The sequence below is a fragment of the Lepidochelys kempii genome, chromosome 14, assembly GCF_965140265.1.
Source record: "Lepidochelys kempii isolate rLepKem1 chromosome 14, rLepKem1.hap2, whole genome shotgun sequence".
Taxonomy (NCBI): Eukaryota; Metazoa; Chordata; order Testudines; family Cheloniidae; genus Lepidochelys; species Lepidochelys kempii.
In genome coordinates this window covers 38,134,614-38,149,435 of record NC_133269.1, presented here as the reverse complement: position 1 = coordinate 38,149,435, position 14,822 = coordinate 38,134,614, and the positions used below count along the sequence as shown (strand labels likewise).

Below are 14,822 nucleotides of genomic sequence, written 5' to 3'. Positions count from 1 at the left end.
ACGGGACTGGGTGGGACGGGGGTGGAGCCCGCAGCCAATAGCACAGGAGAGCAAATGGGCAGAGTGACACTGTAGCGAGCAGCACAACGACATCATCAGCCACCATGTCCCTGGCCACCTTCTGCCTGGCAGGTCACACCGGGGGTGTTAAGGACTACAGCCAGCTCACAGCATGGGCACAGTGCTGGCTACACAGAGGGCAGAGTGAGCCAAACCCGCTCTCTCCCCTGGCTGTGTGGGAGCAGTAAACCCCTGGGAGTTCAGGGAGTGGGGTTTGGGTCTGTTCATTCTGTGTCCTGAGTGTGAGGGACGAGGGGCAGAGCTTCTCTGTGCACCGCACAAACCAAACGGACTTAGTTCATAGTGAGAGCTCTCAAGACCTGCCTCGGGGGTCTATGAAACTTCTTGCAAAGTTTGAGATTCCCCCTCCTCTCCCATTGCAATGAATAAAGGGACCTCACCTTTCTCTGCACGATGCGCCGCTGGAAGTGAACAACAGGAGAGGTGGGTTACAAGGTAGAAGATTTATCTGTACGTATTGCAAACTCATAGTGGACATTTTTCTACTGGTAGAAAGTAGAACACACACTGGGGTGCTCTGCCTCCAGCTACTCCCACTGCCAGCGTTATACTGGGGACACAAGGCTCGTGCAGGTAAAACGCTGAGTACATGGCTCTCCCCTTTCCCTTTTGGCTGAGGCCCCCCACTGAACTCGACGGTCTGTCTGTCTGTCTGGAATGGGATAACTCTTGAGAACCATGTCCCATCGATTGCAGCGTTTCAGGGGATTTTCTAAGTATCAATGAGCTGAACCCTCCTGATTTTGGTGAAAACTGGAGAACTGGAGAAGCCTGATTTCCACTAAACTCACTGTTTGTTCCCTCAGGATACAGGAGAAGCCAGTGACCTTGGGGTTAGGGTTTAAGGTGAGGGTGAGGTTAGGGTTAGCAGTGGGCCCCTCCCCCACTCCAGTCAGCTCCCACAGCTGCACTTCTTGCCTCCTCTTCTCCCCCCCCCCCCCCCCCCCCCCCCCCCGTATTCCAGCCAGGTCCTTCGCCTCCCCACTCTGGTCAGAACTCTATTGATGTGGGTGAAAATCAGAAAAGCCTGATTTTATTGGAAATCAGTTTTTCCAGTTTTCTGCTTTTCACAGCAATCAGTAGGGTTATGGGCAGGGTTGAGGGAGAATGGTGGTGCAGACCCCTTTGGAAATGTTAGGCATAGTCTGCAGACCTGCCGTGGTCTGTGGTCCACAGGTTGAAAACCACTGCTCTAGGGGGAGAAAATGGGGAGAGGTGAAATTCCCCTGTCGTATTTCTAGGAATAATCCTGACATCAGTTCATGTAACGAGCCCAGACACTGACCTTTCTCGCTCTCCAGTTCAGATTGCAGAGTCTCTAGAGGGAGAAAAGGGGGAGAGAGGAGATTTCATTCCATCGTGTTTATGGTGAAGTTCCTATAATTGTTTAACGCAGCTCTGCTGTAATTATGCAATAGAGAAACAAATGGAGAGACACAGATGGGTCCATCTATTGAGGTCCCCGCACCCCCGTCCTAGGCCAGCTCCTGAGCTTGTGGGTGATGCCTGTCCCCTGATCCTAGTGACACATGGGAACAGCTCCCTCTAAGGCCAGGTTAGTTGGGTGGTGCCCTAGCTAAGAACAGGGTGGAGGTGTCTTTCTTTAGCTGGGTGCTCAGGTCAGCATGAGCCTCGGAGGGAGGAGTGGATGGACCCCTACAGGCATCGCCTCTAAGATCAGCTCTTTCCACTTAGAGCTTGTCCATTTGGTGTCAGCCCTGGGGTACCAACACTGCTAGAAATGGAGGTAGTGGCATGTCTGCCAGTCACTGCTGAGCACAGCCTGAGCGAGAGCATCTTGTGCCCAGTGTGATCGGCGTCTCAGATCAGCTGTGCAAATCCTGAGTGTGTTTGTTTTATTACAGCAATCCTAGCCACAGCACACCAGTATGGCTGATGTGGAGAATTCTCTAAAAGGCCCAGGGGACAAGACAGTGACAGCTGATTGTTTCGTGTTTGGAAATGAGCCCAACAAAGCTGTCTCTAGGCACATAGACAAACTTTACATACAACTCAAAATGAGTGAATCCCTGTGTCAGGGTTCCCTCCCCACTCTGAACTCTAGGGTATAGATGTGGGGACCCACATGAAAGACCCCCTAAGCTTATTTCTACCAGCTTAGGTTAAAACGTCCCCAAGGCACAAATTCTTTGCCATTGCAGGGTACGCTGCCACCACCAAGTGATTTAACAAAGAATCAGGGAAAGGACCACTTGGAGTTCCTATTCCCCCAAAATATCCCCCCAAGCCCTTATACCCCCTTTCCCGGGGAGCCTTGAGAATAATATCCTAACCAATTGGCTACAAAGTGATCACAGACCCAAACCCCTGGGTCTTAGGACAATAGAGAAATCAGTCAGGTTCTTTAAAAGAAGGATTTTATTTAAAAAAAAGGTAAAAATCACCTCTGTAAAATCAGGATGGAAAATAACTTTACAGGGTAACAAAAGATTCAAAAACACAACAGAACTTCCTCTAGGCTTAGTTTCAAAGTTACAAAAAACAGGAATAAACCTCTCTCCAGCAAAGGAAAAATTCACAAGCAAAACAAAAGATAATCTAACACGCCTTGCCTGGCTTTTACTTACAACTTTTGTAATATGAGAGACTTTTAGGATGGTTTATAGGAGCAGGAGTTTTCTGACCTGATGCTTCTCTGCTTCCCAAGAGAACACACACAAACAAAGCCCCCCACCCCCCAAGATTTGAAAGTATCTTCTTCTTCTTTCCCCATTGGTCCTTTTGGTCAGGTGCCAACCAGGTTATTTGAGCTTCTTAACCCCTTACAGGTAAGGAGGAATTCTAGGCTACCCTTAGCCATATGGTTATGACACCCTGTCACCTAAATGTGGACTCAACCCACGTAATGGATCTGTTAAAGCCAGGAACGAAACCAGTTCACACCTAGTGGTGACAGTTCTAAAGGTACAATACGCACTTCCAGTGCTGGCCTTACCATGAGGCGAACTGAGGCGGCCGCCTCAGGGGCCAGACTGTGGGGAGGCGCCACTAGGACCCAGAGTGTAGAAAATTGTGTCTGCTGCTGGGGCATCTGTATTCTCTGCTCGAGATGCCCAGAGATGGGGGAGTGCTGTGCTGGAGGAAGGAGGGCACAAGAGACCTAACAGGCAGGCAGGAGAAAAGGGGAGAGGGAATAGCAGAAAGCAGCAGGAGCTGCAGGGAGAGAGAGGAGAAGGAGCCTCTCATGTACCTCTCTAGCACCCCCAGGAGCCTGGACTGATTAACCCCAGCTTCTCAGGCAGCTTCCTGTTTCCTGCTGCTTCCCTGAACCCACCTGGGGAGAACAGGCAGTCAGCTGAAGTAGTAGAAGCCAGTTAGGCCCTTAAGACACTGATATCTTCCCTCACTCAGGCCCTGCTACCAGCCTGCTTATTTGTCCCCTTCCACTGAGCGTTGAGAGCCACTATAGCTGGCACAGAACAGCAGTCATGAGTGAAAGAAGAAAACGCCCCTCTGGGGCAGCACTCAGAAAAAGAAAGAAAGTGAAGGAAGCTTTTCTATCTAAGCAGAAGGAGCTCTCCTGAGATACAGAGACACAAATGTTCACGGTGAGCCTTCCGGCCCCAGTGAGGATGTGAGTGGTGAGGAGATGCCGGATCTTCCAGTTCGTCAGAGAGCAGGTGGCCTGGCAGCTACTGCAGCATCCCTATCTCCATCTCAAATGGATGTAACCATGCACATTCCTGAAGAAAAGTGTAGATCAGAAAAGAGTGTGGTAGAGGTGCAAGAAACAGCTGCTGCTAAGTTTAGTTCCTGAAGTCTAGATGATCCAGGACTGTGGACCCACTTGAGCAGTAGCCTGAGGGACTTCCATGTACTGCATGGGCCACAGTAAGTGAAAAACTTCGTGTTCCCCAAAGACAATGAAAATAGAAGTTTCCATCCAACACATTACTGGCGTGAAATCCCCAATGGTGACAAAGTGGAGAGACCATGGCTTATGTACTCAAAAACCCAGAATGCTGCATGCTGTTTTTGTTGCAAACTCTTCCAGTCTAATGTTCCAGCCACATTGGGTTCTACAGGAACAAAGGACTGGAAAAATCTGGCTAGAAATCTGGCATGCCATGAGAAGGCAGGAAATCACCAGAGAGCATTCCATAGGTGGAAAGATCTTGAGATAAGACTAAGGTTAAAGGCCACCATAGATGATCAGCATCAAGAGAAGATTTCATCAGAGTCTCTTTACTGGCAAAATGTTCTGAAAAGGCTCATTGCCATTTTGAGAATGATTTCTACCCAAAACCTAGCACTGTGTGGCACTTCAGATCAGCTGTATGTGCCAAACAATGGAAACTTCCTTGAAATTGTGGAGCTGATGGCTGAGTTTGATGCTGTACTGCAGGAGCATCTAAGAAGAGTCACCACCCAAGAAATGTACAAACACCACTACCTTGGAAAAACGATTCAAAATGAGATCATACAGTTACTGGCAATAAAAGTCAAACAGAAGATTGTGACAGATCTGAAGTCAGCAAGATATTACTCTGTTATTCTGGACTGCACACCTGACATCAGCCATACAGAACAAATGACTTTAATGGTGCGTTTTGTAACAACAACAGAACCTAGTGAAAATGTCCCTGCAATGGTGACTGTCAGAGAGCATTTTCTAGAATTTATTGACATTGATGATACTTCAGGAGCTGGTATGACAAATGTGCCTCTTAAAAAGCTGGAAGATACGGGAAATGCGATAGCTGACATGAAAGGTCAGGGCTACGATCATGGTGCCAACATGAGAGGAAAGAACAGAGGAGTGCAGACACGGATCCGAGAGTTAAACCCTCGAGCTTTTTTTGTCCCGTGCAGTTCTCATTCATTGAACTTGGTGGTCAGTGATGCAGCATCAGCTTCTCGTGAGGCTGCAGAATTGTTTAATGTAATTCAAAGCATCTGTGTATTTTTCTCGGCATCAGCTCATCCATGGCAAATTTTGAAGCAACATCTGGGAACATCCTCTCTGACACTGAAACCACTGAGTGCCACATGATGGGAAAGTCAAGGGTAGGCGATAAAGCCTATCAAACACCAAATTGGGAAGGTAGATGATGCCATAGTTACCATTATGGAGGATAATGCTGTGACATGAACTGTTCGTGGGAGAACAGTGGCAGAGGGAAATGGAATCACCAGAAACATACATCACTTCAAATGTCTGTGTGGCTTAGTGTTGTGGCATGACATACTGTTTGAAATAAATGTTGTAAGCAAGAGACTCCAAGGTGTTGACCTTGATATATCTGGAGCAATGGAACAACTGGACAAAGCAAAGTCATACCTACAGTCTTACCGGTCAGATAAGGGACTTCAACACATTCTGAAGAGTGCACAGAAGTTGGCAGAGGAACTTCACACTGAAGCTATTTTCCCACCCATTCAAGAATACAAGAGTCACCGAAAAAGACGACATTTTGATGACGAGGCACGGGATAATCCCATAAGAGACCCCAAACAACAATTCAAAGCTGAATTCTTTAACCAGGTGCTAGATTGTGCAATACAGTCAGTTGAAGAACGTTTCATGCAGCTCAAGGAACACAGCAGTATATTTGGTATGTTGTATGATATTCCAAAACTCCTCACTGTACCTGAAGAAGACCTACACCAGCAATGCAGGGCACTAGAGACAGTGTTGACACATGATGACATGCGCGATACTGACGCGAGTGATTTAGGTGATGAACTGAAAGCCCTTTCAAGATACATTTCAGCAGGATCAATTCCAAAGGCTGTTCTGGAATATATATGCACAAATAAGATGACCACCCTCTTTCCAAATGCTTTTGTTGCTCTGCGCATACTTCTAACACTTCCTGTAACAGTTGCCAGTGGAGAACGCAGCTTCTCCAAGCTGAAGTTAATAAAAACACATCTACGCTCCACAATGACACAGGAGAGGCTGGTCGGCCTTGCAACCATCTCAGTAGAGCATGAGCTGGCCCAGACTGTGGACCTTCAGGAAGCAGTTCAAATCTTTGCAACCAAGAAGGCACAGAAAGCACCACTTTGATTATTCAAACAGATAAAAATGTCAGTGTTTACTATGCAGACAAGAAAAGTTACATTTGCTGTTCAGGTGTTTGAAAGTTAAGTGTTACTTAAAATTTGTGAACAAGGCATTTTAAGTTGTTAGTTCTCCTTTATAAGGGTAGGTAGAAGAGCAGTACCATGAGAGGAATAGAACAGGAAGAAGGCAGAATTGAGACCTTTCAAAGTTTTGGCCCAAGCGAGGGGGCATGGGGGCGTCATTTGAGCTCCCTGCCTCTGGTGCCAAAATGTTGTGGGCCGGCCCTGCGCAGTTCCAACTTTCACAAGTAAACAGCACAGCTCCTCTCTGCTCTCTGAATTACCTGCTTCCGTCCCCACTGGGAAATCACCTTAACAGACATTTCCCCTTCCCAATTGACACTTGCAAATTTCTACATAAAGTTCACAGCTCTTCAGGTGAGAAAACCCTCTGGGTGGGACTTTCACAGCAGCCTTGCAGGTTTGCACACTCAGTGCCCATTAATTTAAACAAAAATTGAGTATTCAGACCCCTTAGGTGGCTTTGAAAACCCCAGCTCCCTATAAACTCACAGATCACTGAAGGCCAATTTCTGCCCTTTGTGACCAGAGAAAAAACTACAGTTGAGCAGGTTTCAGAGTAACAGCCGTGTTAGTTTGTATTCGCAAAAAGAAAAGGAGTACTTGTGGCACCTTAGAGACTAACCAATTTATTTGAGCATGAGCTTTCGTGAGCTACAGCACTTACACTACAACAGAGAGTTCATTGCCCTATTCCTGTAGCAGGATCTCAGGCTGAGCATATCTTAGTGTAGCTAAGGTAATTGCTAACCTTTCCATTTGCACAGCCACTGCTTCGCCCATCCACAGCTGCTACTTGCAAGCACAGACTAGGGGGCAGAATTGGCCCCCTCTCTTCTCCTACTTTGCTTTCTGTTTTTCCTGCAAGCAGCCAAGTTCCATATGTCGGAACTCCAAGCCCAGCTCACTGAGCCCCGCATGAGTGTTTCAAACTGAGCCATGCTGGTCCCTATGGAATAGTTCAGAATCACATTCGACTGGGATCCCTGAGTGAGATCTGACGGGGTGAAACCACTTGACACTTCTCGGTTCACATGTGAAGTCATAATTTATCCAGCTCCCCCTCCACCCTCAGCCTGGCTCCCACTGCCTGAAACTCCTCCAAACATTGAATCATAGCCTCTTAATCCCTGTATCTCTACTTTTCGTTTTGTTATTAAACCTCTCTCTCTCTCTCACACACACACACATCAAGTTCCCCCCTCTCATTACTTCACCTTTCGCTCTGTGTTGCCTCCAGAAGCAGTAACTGGCCAAGCCAATGAGAACAGCCAGGATCACACCCAGAGCCACCATCCAGGGATTTACCCTTGGGAAAAACAGCTCTGCAAGAGAAAGTGCCATTGATTGGGAGCAAACACACACAGAATGAAGGCAGGACACTGTGACAGTGGTGACTCTGTGACTAGTTAAAAGAGTCTCACAGGGAAATACACAGTGAGATGTGGCTCTTTTGTGCTTTATTATTAAACCAATGAAAGTCCCAGCCTGGTTACTGAACATGGTTAATTAAAGGGGGGGTGGGGGGGTTGGGTGGACTCTGCTATGCAACACCTACCTACCACTGGCATAAGTTCAAGCATTCCCTAGGCCGGGGTAGTCAGTAGGTGGACTGCAGGCCAAATATAGACGACCAGATGTTTTGAATGGACCCTGGAATCTTTTAATTTACTTATTATTATCATTGTTTTTTTCATTATTATTATTATTTTCTCTGGTGTCTGACCTTGACTATACCTTGACCAAGAAATTTGGACCTTGACAAAAAATAATGGACGACCCCTGCCCTAGGCTGTTCTAAGTGATCCCAAAGCTGCATTCAGTGCAGACTGGCCCTCAGAATCAGAGGGTTGTGACCAGCTGCCTGACACCCCTGACTCCCCTGTGTTCACTGGGGCTCAGTTACACGAGAGAGTCTAGCCCAACATATGTTAATACAGAATTTTAATAAAAACAAAACTTGAGCCTGGAAATTCAGAGTCAAAATTCCTCCAAAGTCCTCTTCCCTGGGCCTTGGAGCAATGGCTGACTAGAGGATCCTTGTTAAGTGACTGGTGTATTGAAAACTGTGTAAAAATTATGAGCTGACACTTTAAATACAGAAGAGTTTCTTAGTGCTGCTTGCAGGCTAGGGGACTGTGTAGGGAGCGGGCGTCTGGGTCCTCTGAAGTCATTCTGCAAAGAGCCAGCCTAGAGCAAGGCAGGCTGAGTTCTGGTTCTCTGCTTTAGGGAGCAGCCTGCTTTTTCTCTCTCTGTATTTGGCTGTGGCATGTTAGAGCTCTGGATTCTTAGAAATAAAGCAGTTACATTGCAGCCTTACAGGAAGAGTATTTATGTTTTGTTTTCAACTCTCAGTGTGTATGCCGTGAACATAACAGTCAGGTAATACTGGGCATATCATAGACTAACCAGCACTTTGAGACCTCAGATTAACAGTGCTTTACAAATGCAACATTTTTATTATTATGGAGATGAAATTTTCATTCGGTATTAACCAAGTTATTTGGCAGATAATAACACATAAAATCAGGACCTTTTTTCCCTAAAAGTTAAGATACTCTTAGGTAAGATTAGGTAAGATTTTGTTTCTGCATATTTTGGGCCTGAACTTTTACTGCTGGTATTTTCAGATGTAATCTAAATAGCAATGCTCAGACCATACCCAGGGCTCTCTTCTGTTGTTTGGGGAAAATGACTTTTTTAGCCAGATTTTCATAAACACTCAGCACCCAGCAGTCACACTGAGAAGAGAGGAGAATTCCCTCCCCCACCCCTACTGACTGTGACGTTCAAGCACACACAGAGACGTCAGATACAAACATAAATACCCCTGCTGGGAGGTTGCAGCGTAACACGACTTTATTTCTTAGAGTCCGGAATCTTAACACACAAGAACCCCCGTAACAGAAAGAGGGGTGGCTCCCTAAGGTAGCAGGCACAACTCACCTCACCCTGCTTTAACTTGGCTCGTCTATAGGAACAGTGAGTGCGCGGCAGGCTGGGGTGTAAATCTCCCTTGCACTCGCTTGCTGTGCACTAACAGGCTGTGTGGACCCTGCTGCACCGCACTAAAAGTTCCCTGGTGCACTTTAAACTGTTCCCATTTCAAAGCAGCGTAGATCAAAGCGCACTACGGAATTGTTAGTGCACGTAGCAGGGTCCACACAGACAGTGCGCGCCAGGCTAGCGTGAGGGAGATTTACACCCCAGATTGCCACAAACTAACTGTTCCTGGAGACAAACCCTGATTCTGCTCACTTTGCTGCAGAGCCCTCTAGCCTGCAAACAGGACCTGGAAAACCTGCACTCCAACCCCTGCTCTTAAATTGATAGTGATAGCTCTCACTACAGCAAAAGAACAAAGGAGAATTCCCTCCTCCCCCGCCCCCACCCCCAATTGAGAAGAACGATGTTTGCTGGGTGCTGAGCTCTTATGAAAATCTGGCCAATGGCATCCCAGCTTGTAAGGCGCTAAACACCTTCAGCTCCTACTGGAGTCAAAGAGACTTGAGAGGTTGCTCAGGACTTTCCAAGTTGTGCTCAGCACGTTGAAGATCCAGGACAATAAATAAGAGACACAATGATAAATACTCTCTGCCCATGTCTGCAGTGTCTCAGTCTATCTATGGAGAGGGGTAACTAGTGGATGGAGAGGGGTAACTAATGGTGTTCCCCAAGGGTCAGTCCTAGGGCCAATCCTATTCAATTTATCCATAAATGATCTGGAGAAAGGAGTAAACAGTGAGGTGGCAAAGTTTGCAGAGGATACTAAACTGCTCTAGATCGTTAAGACCAAAGCAGACTGTGAAGAACTTCAAAAAGATCTCACAAAACTAAGTGATTGGGCAACAAAATGGCAAATGAAAGTTAATGTGGATAAATGTAAAGTAATGCACGTTGGAAAAAATAATCCCAACTATACACACAATATGATGGGGGCTAATTTAGCTACAACTAATCAGGAAAAAGATCTTGGAGTCATCGTCGAGAGTTCTCTGAAGACATCCATGCAGTGTGCACTGGTAGTCAAAAAAGCAAACAGGATGTTAGGAATCATTGAAAAAGGGATAGAGAATAAGACGAAGAATATCTTATTGCCCTTCTATAAATCCATGGTATGCCCACACCTTGAATACTGAGTATAGATGTGGTCTCCTCATCTCAAAAAAGATATATTGGCATTAGAAAAGGTTCAGAGAAGGGCAACTAAAATGATAGGGGTTTGGAATGGGTCCCATATGAGGAGAGATTAAAGAGGCTAGGACTTTTTAGCTTGGAAAAGAGGAGACTAAGGGGGGATATGATAGAGGTATATAAAATCATGAGTGGTGTGGAGAAAGTTATTTACTTGTTCCCATAATATAAGAACTAGGGGCCACCAAATGAAATTAATGGGCCACAGGTTTAAAACAAATAAAAGGAAGTTCTTCTTCACACAGCACACAGTCAACCTGTGGAACTCCTTGCCTCAGGAGGTTGTGAAGGCTAGGACTATAACAGGGTTTAAAAGAGAACTGGATAATTTCATGGAGGTTAAGTCCATTAATGCTATTAGCCAGGATGGGTAAGGAATGGTGTCCCTAGCCTCTGTTTGTCAGAGGGTGGAGATGGATGGCAGGAGAGAGATCACTTGATCATTACCTGTTAGGTTCACTCCCTCTGGGGCACCTGGCATTGGCCACTGTTGGTAGACAGGATACTGGGCTGGGTGGACCTTTGATCTGACTCAGTATGGCCGTTCTTATGTTCTTATCCATGCACAGCACGGACAGGCACTGACCTGCTATGGAAATCGCTGACTCTCTCTCCTGGTTGAGTCGGGTGTTCCTGACATGGCAGGACACTTTCTGGTTGGACTCTTCTGTTATAACAATGGCAATCTCTGTTTGAAACAAGTCATCGGCCTCTTGGGATATTTTTTCAGAAGCCGATGGTAAGAGCTGTCCCTGGAGATCTCTCCACTGAGCCTCGGGCTGTGGGTACCATCCAGCTGATTGACACACCACCCGGATCCCTCCATCCTGATGTCCCTCCACTGAGATGGCAGGAACAGAGCCCAAACCTACAGAAGAAATAAATAAACTTGTGATAATCCTGCAGTGCCCAGTAATGAGCGAAAAGCTTCATTACACTGTTATCAAAAGCCATTTCCTATTAAACTAATAATCAAATGTCAGTCCATGAGTGTGGCTGGTCAGTTAATGTGGTCAGATTCCTATTTGATATACATCATGTAAAGTTAATGTTAATAAACATGTTAATGTTAATAAAGTTAATGTTAATGTCAGGGCTGTTCTATGCACAAACTTGCTCCAGTTTAGTTAAAGTGGTTTGGTTAAACCAGTGAACATCCCTGTGTGGACATTCTTAAATCAAGATGGAATCGACTCAAGCTTAATTAATATAAGCCATTTCCAAACCATTTAAAAGTGTCCATATAGGTTTTTGCACTACTTCATTGTAACCAGTGCATGTGTATGTACAGGCAAACCTTCAATTAATTCACTACCAACAAACTTTGTTACTGGGGAGTTCAGGTTGTCTTGTCTGTGCCTTGTACCCTTCAGAGCACAGAAGTTGGCAGCAGAAAACTGGACTCCTCTGAGAGACAGGAAACACACCCACACGCGCACCCACATTATACAGACATTAGATAACAAAGAAATACAGGGTGAAGGTAATGCCTTCTGCACCAGACCACACTTTTACTGATGAGCTAAACTGAAATAAAATGATCTTAATCTGAAATAAGAGGCTTCAATTTATCCAAAGGTGTGAATTCAAACTGATTTAGTTATTTCGATTGCAGCGGGTGTGCAGAGAAGCCTTACACTGTTTGGAAGTTTCACACAGAAGATCCTCCATGGAGAGGTGGAGAAGGGATGTATGTCTGGAGCCCTCCCCGCTTAGGAGTCTTTTTCTTTTAAACTTTATTTTTATTGTTTTTATATAAAATGTAAACACACAATGAACAAAACTTATACCCACAAATAATGCAAAAACCATGCACGAGATCAGTGGTTCTCAAACTACTGTACTTGTGACCCCTTTCACATAGCAAGCCTCTGAGTGCGACCCCCTTATAAATTAAAAACATTTGTTTATATATTTAACACCATTATAAATGCTGGAGGCAAAGTGGGGTTTGGGATGGAGGCTGTCAGCTCGTGACCACCCCATGCAAGAACCTCGCAACCCCCTGAGGGGTCCCAACCCCCAGTTTAAGAACCCCTGCACTAGATGGAAATAGCATATAAATAACAAAATACTACATTCATTATTTGCAAAACCTGGGGAAAAGCAAAGCAAAAACAAACAAAAAACTTGAACCCATAGAGGTCGTGCAGCCATCAATTATGAAAGTGACTTGTAGCGAGGGGGCGTGGCCTCCCTCCAGGCCTCACAGGGAGGAACCACCACCCATGCCCTGGTGGGCGGAGCCTGGCAAGACACGCCCACCGTGCCGGAATCAGAGGGGCTGGACAGGAAGTTTAAAAGGTGGGCACAGCAGCTCAGTTGGGCTGGAGATGGTGAAGGAGACAGACGCCTCCCACCCACTGCTGGGTCTTGCACCCAAGAGGGACCTCTGCAGCACTGAGGACTTGAAGGAACTGCCAGAGATATCAACAAGGACACGGAAGAGCTGCTGGGACTGCACTAGCTGCATACCCCGGGGAGAGGGAGGACACCCCACAAGATAAAGGTGCATGACAAGGGGGTCATAGGAAGTAGCCCAAGGACACCAGACAACAGTGTGGTGGTGGTACGAGAGGGCTGATCAGCGTGTTGTGGTGGGATCCTCACTGATCCAGTGGTGGAGCCCTCTGCCACTGCTAGGGCCTGGGCTGGGACGCAGTGGAGTACGGTCCCAGGTCCCTCTACCCCCTGCGGCTGCCCCACCCCTGGGGTGGCCACCTACCCACCTTAGGCCAAGAGGACTGCGTTTGTCTGCCATCTGCCTGAGCCATGTTGCCAGGTGATAGACTGTTTTGTGCTCCTCCCTGCCTGAGTGCCTGAGCTCCCTAGACTGTCTGGTGCTCTGCCCTGCCCAGAGACCCTGAGCCCCAAAACTGTATATTGCTCTGTCCTGCCCAGAAGGCCTGAGCTCCAGCAATGGCTAATTCCCCACTAAGGATTGCCTTTACAGAAATGTGGTAGCAAGGGGGTGTGGCCTCACTCCAAGGCGGATAGGGAGGACGGCCACAGGTGCTTACATGACTAAACAGATAAATAAGTGAGAATATAAGAGTATCGGGCACTAATATATACTAAACTGCATCTTCAGGAACACTGGCCTGTACGGAAAGCTGAAAACAGGGACTTTCTTTCCAGACCAGGTGATTCCAGTGAGGGATGCTGAAATGTCCCTACTGTTCCTGGGAGACCCAGCCTACCCCTTACTGCCATGACTCATGAAATCTTACATGGGAAACCTGGACAGCAGCAAGCAGTGCTTCAACAGTAGGGTTAGCTGGGGAGGTGAGCATGCATCTGCTCTGACTGAAGCATGATTAGGGACTTCATCATCTCTGTTTGCTCCTCCATCACTTTAATCATTTGCTTCTGTCCCTTTAGAATGTGCTCCTCACTCTTTCTGTCCTTCCTTTCCTTTCTCTCCACTTCCTGCATTCCATCACCTGCATTGTGCAGGAGGTCAGACTAGATGATCATAATGGTCCCTTCTGACCTTAAAGTCTATGATTCTTTTCTCTCTGAGGATTGGAGAACCTCTTGGTACATGTCCTCTATGCTATGCCTTGGTCGCTTCCTTAGCTGGCAAAGGTGCTCGGCCAGTGTGTAGGGAGTTCCCCTGAAGACAACATTTGCATTAGCACAAGAAACAATACACAGAAGCATCATTGTTAGTTCACACACAGCATACAATCCTTAGGAAAAAATTCACCTCTTATAACATACCAATCACTTTCTCTATGAACCCTGGCAAGCACACATCTCCACAAACACCCTAAGCATGATAAGTGAGGCCTGGACGGGTGGTGGGCATTCAAGATGAGGCAAGGGGTAGGTTATGTTTTCAGGGGATCCCTGAGGGTGACCATGGACAATAATGAAAAGTCTGCCCCCGTTTTCCACAGGCGGGGGTCACTGAAGTTGATATCTCACTCCTGAGGGTAAGCAAGGGTGCATCTATTGCACCCATGCGGGTTCAGACCCGGTCCCTATGCTACTCGCCTGTGTGCTGCTTTGGTCCCAGCACAAGTGATGCCGAGTTGCACGGGAAAGCGTTCTACAATGGCAGAAGGAACAAAGCAGCTCTTTCAGGTAGAGATGGCGGATGCACAGTAAACAGGGGCAGTTAAAAATGCAGCGAAATGCAGTCCGAAGCTCATGGAATGCTGGGATGGAAAAATGCATCATGGGATGCTGAACCCACACCCATGATGCATTGCGATCCGCTCCACCGTCCCACAACACCGAGCTGCAGACCGTGGCGAATAGCACAGTGGGAGAGCTATCCACAATGACAGGTTTCAGAGTGGCAGCCATGTTAGTCTGTGTCAGCAAAAACAATGAGGAGTCCTTGTGGCACCTTAGCCTTGGTCTACACTACGAGTTTAGGTCGAATTTAGCAGCGTTAGATCGATTTAACCCTGCACCCATCCACACGA

General features: G+C 46.8%; 2 protein-coding genes across 5 annotated transcripts in view; both read right to left on the bottom strand.

The window, feature by feature from the left end:
• The window catches only part of LOC140898051 (butyrophilin subfamily 1 member A1-like), a 179,779-nt gene that overhangs the window by 17,904 nt on the left and 147,053 nt on the right, over positions 1–14,822 (bottom strand). The window lies entirely within an intron of this gene.
• Positions 1–14,822, bottom strand: part of LOC140898041 (butyrophilin subfamily 1 member A1-like) — a 317,607-nt gene that overhangs the window by 290,102 nt on the left and 12,683 nt on the right. For 3 of the 4 annotated variants that reach the window (XM_073311454.1, XM_073311455.1, XM_073311457.1), the window contains exons 4-7: positions 10,973–11,254; positions 7,410–7,517; positions 1,367–1,399; positions 462–482 (exon numbers count right to left, since the gene is read on the bottom strand). In XM_073311454.1, the coding sequence (XP_073167555.1) occupies positions 462–482; positions 1,367–1,399; positions 7,410–7,517; positions 10,973–11,254 (444 nt within the window). The remainder of the gene's footprint in view (positions 1–461; positions 483–1,366; positions 1,400–7,409; positions 7,518–10,972; positions 11,255–14,822) is intronic. The other variant, XM_073311458.1, reaches the window with a different exon arrangement.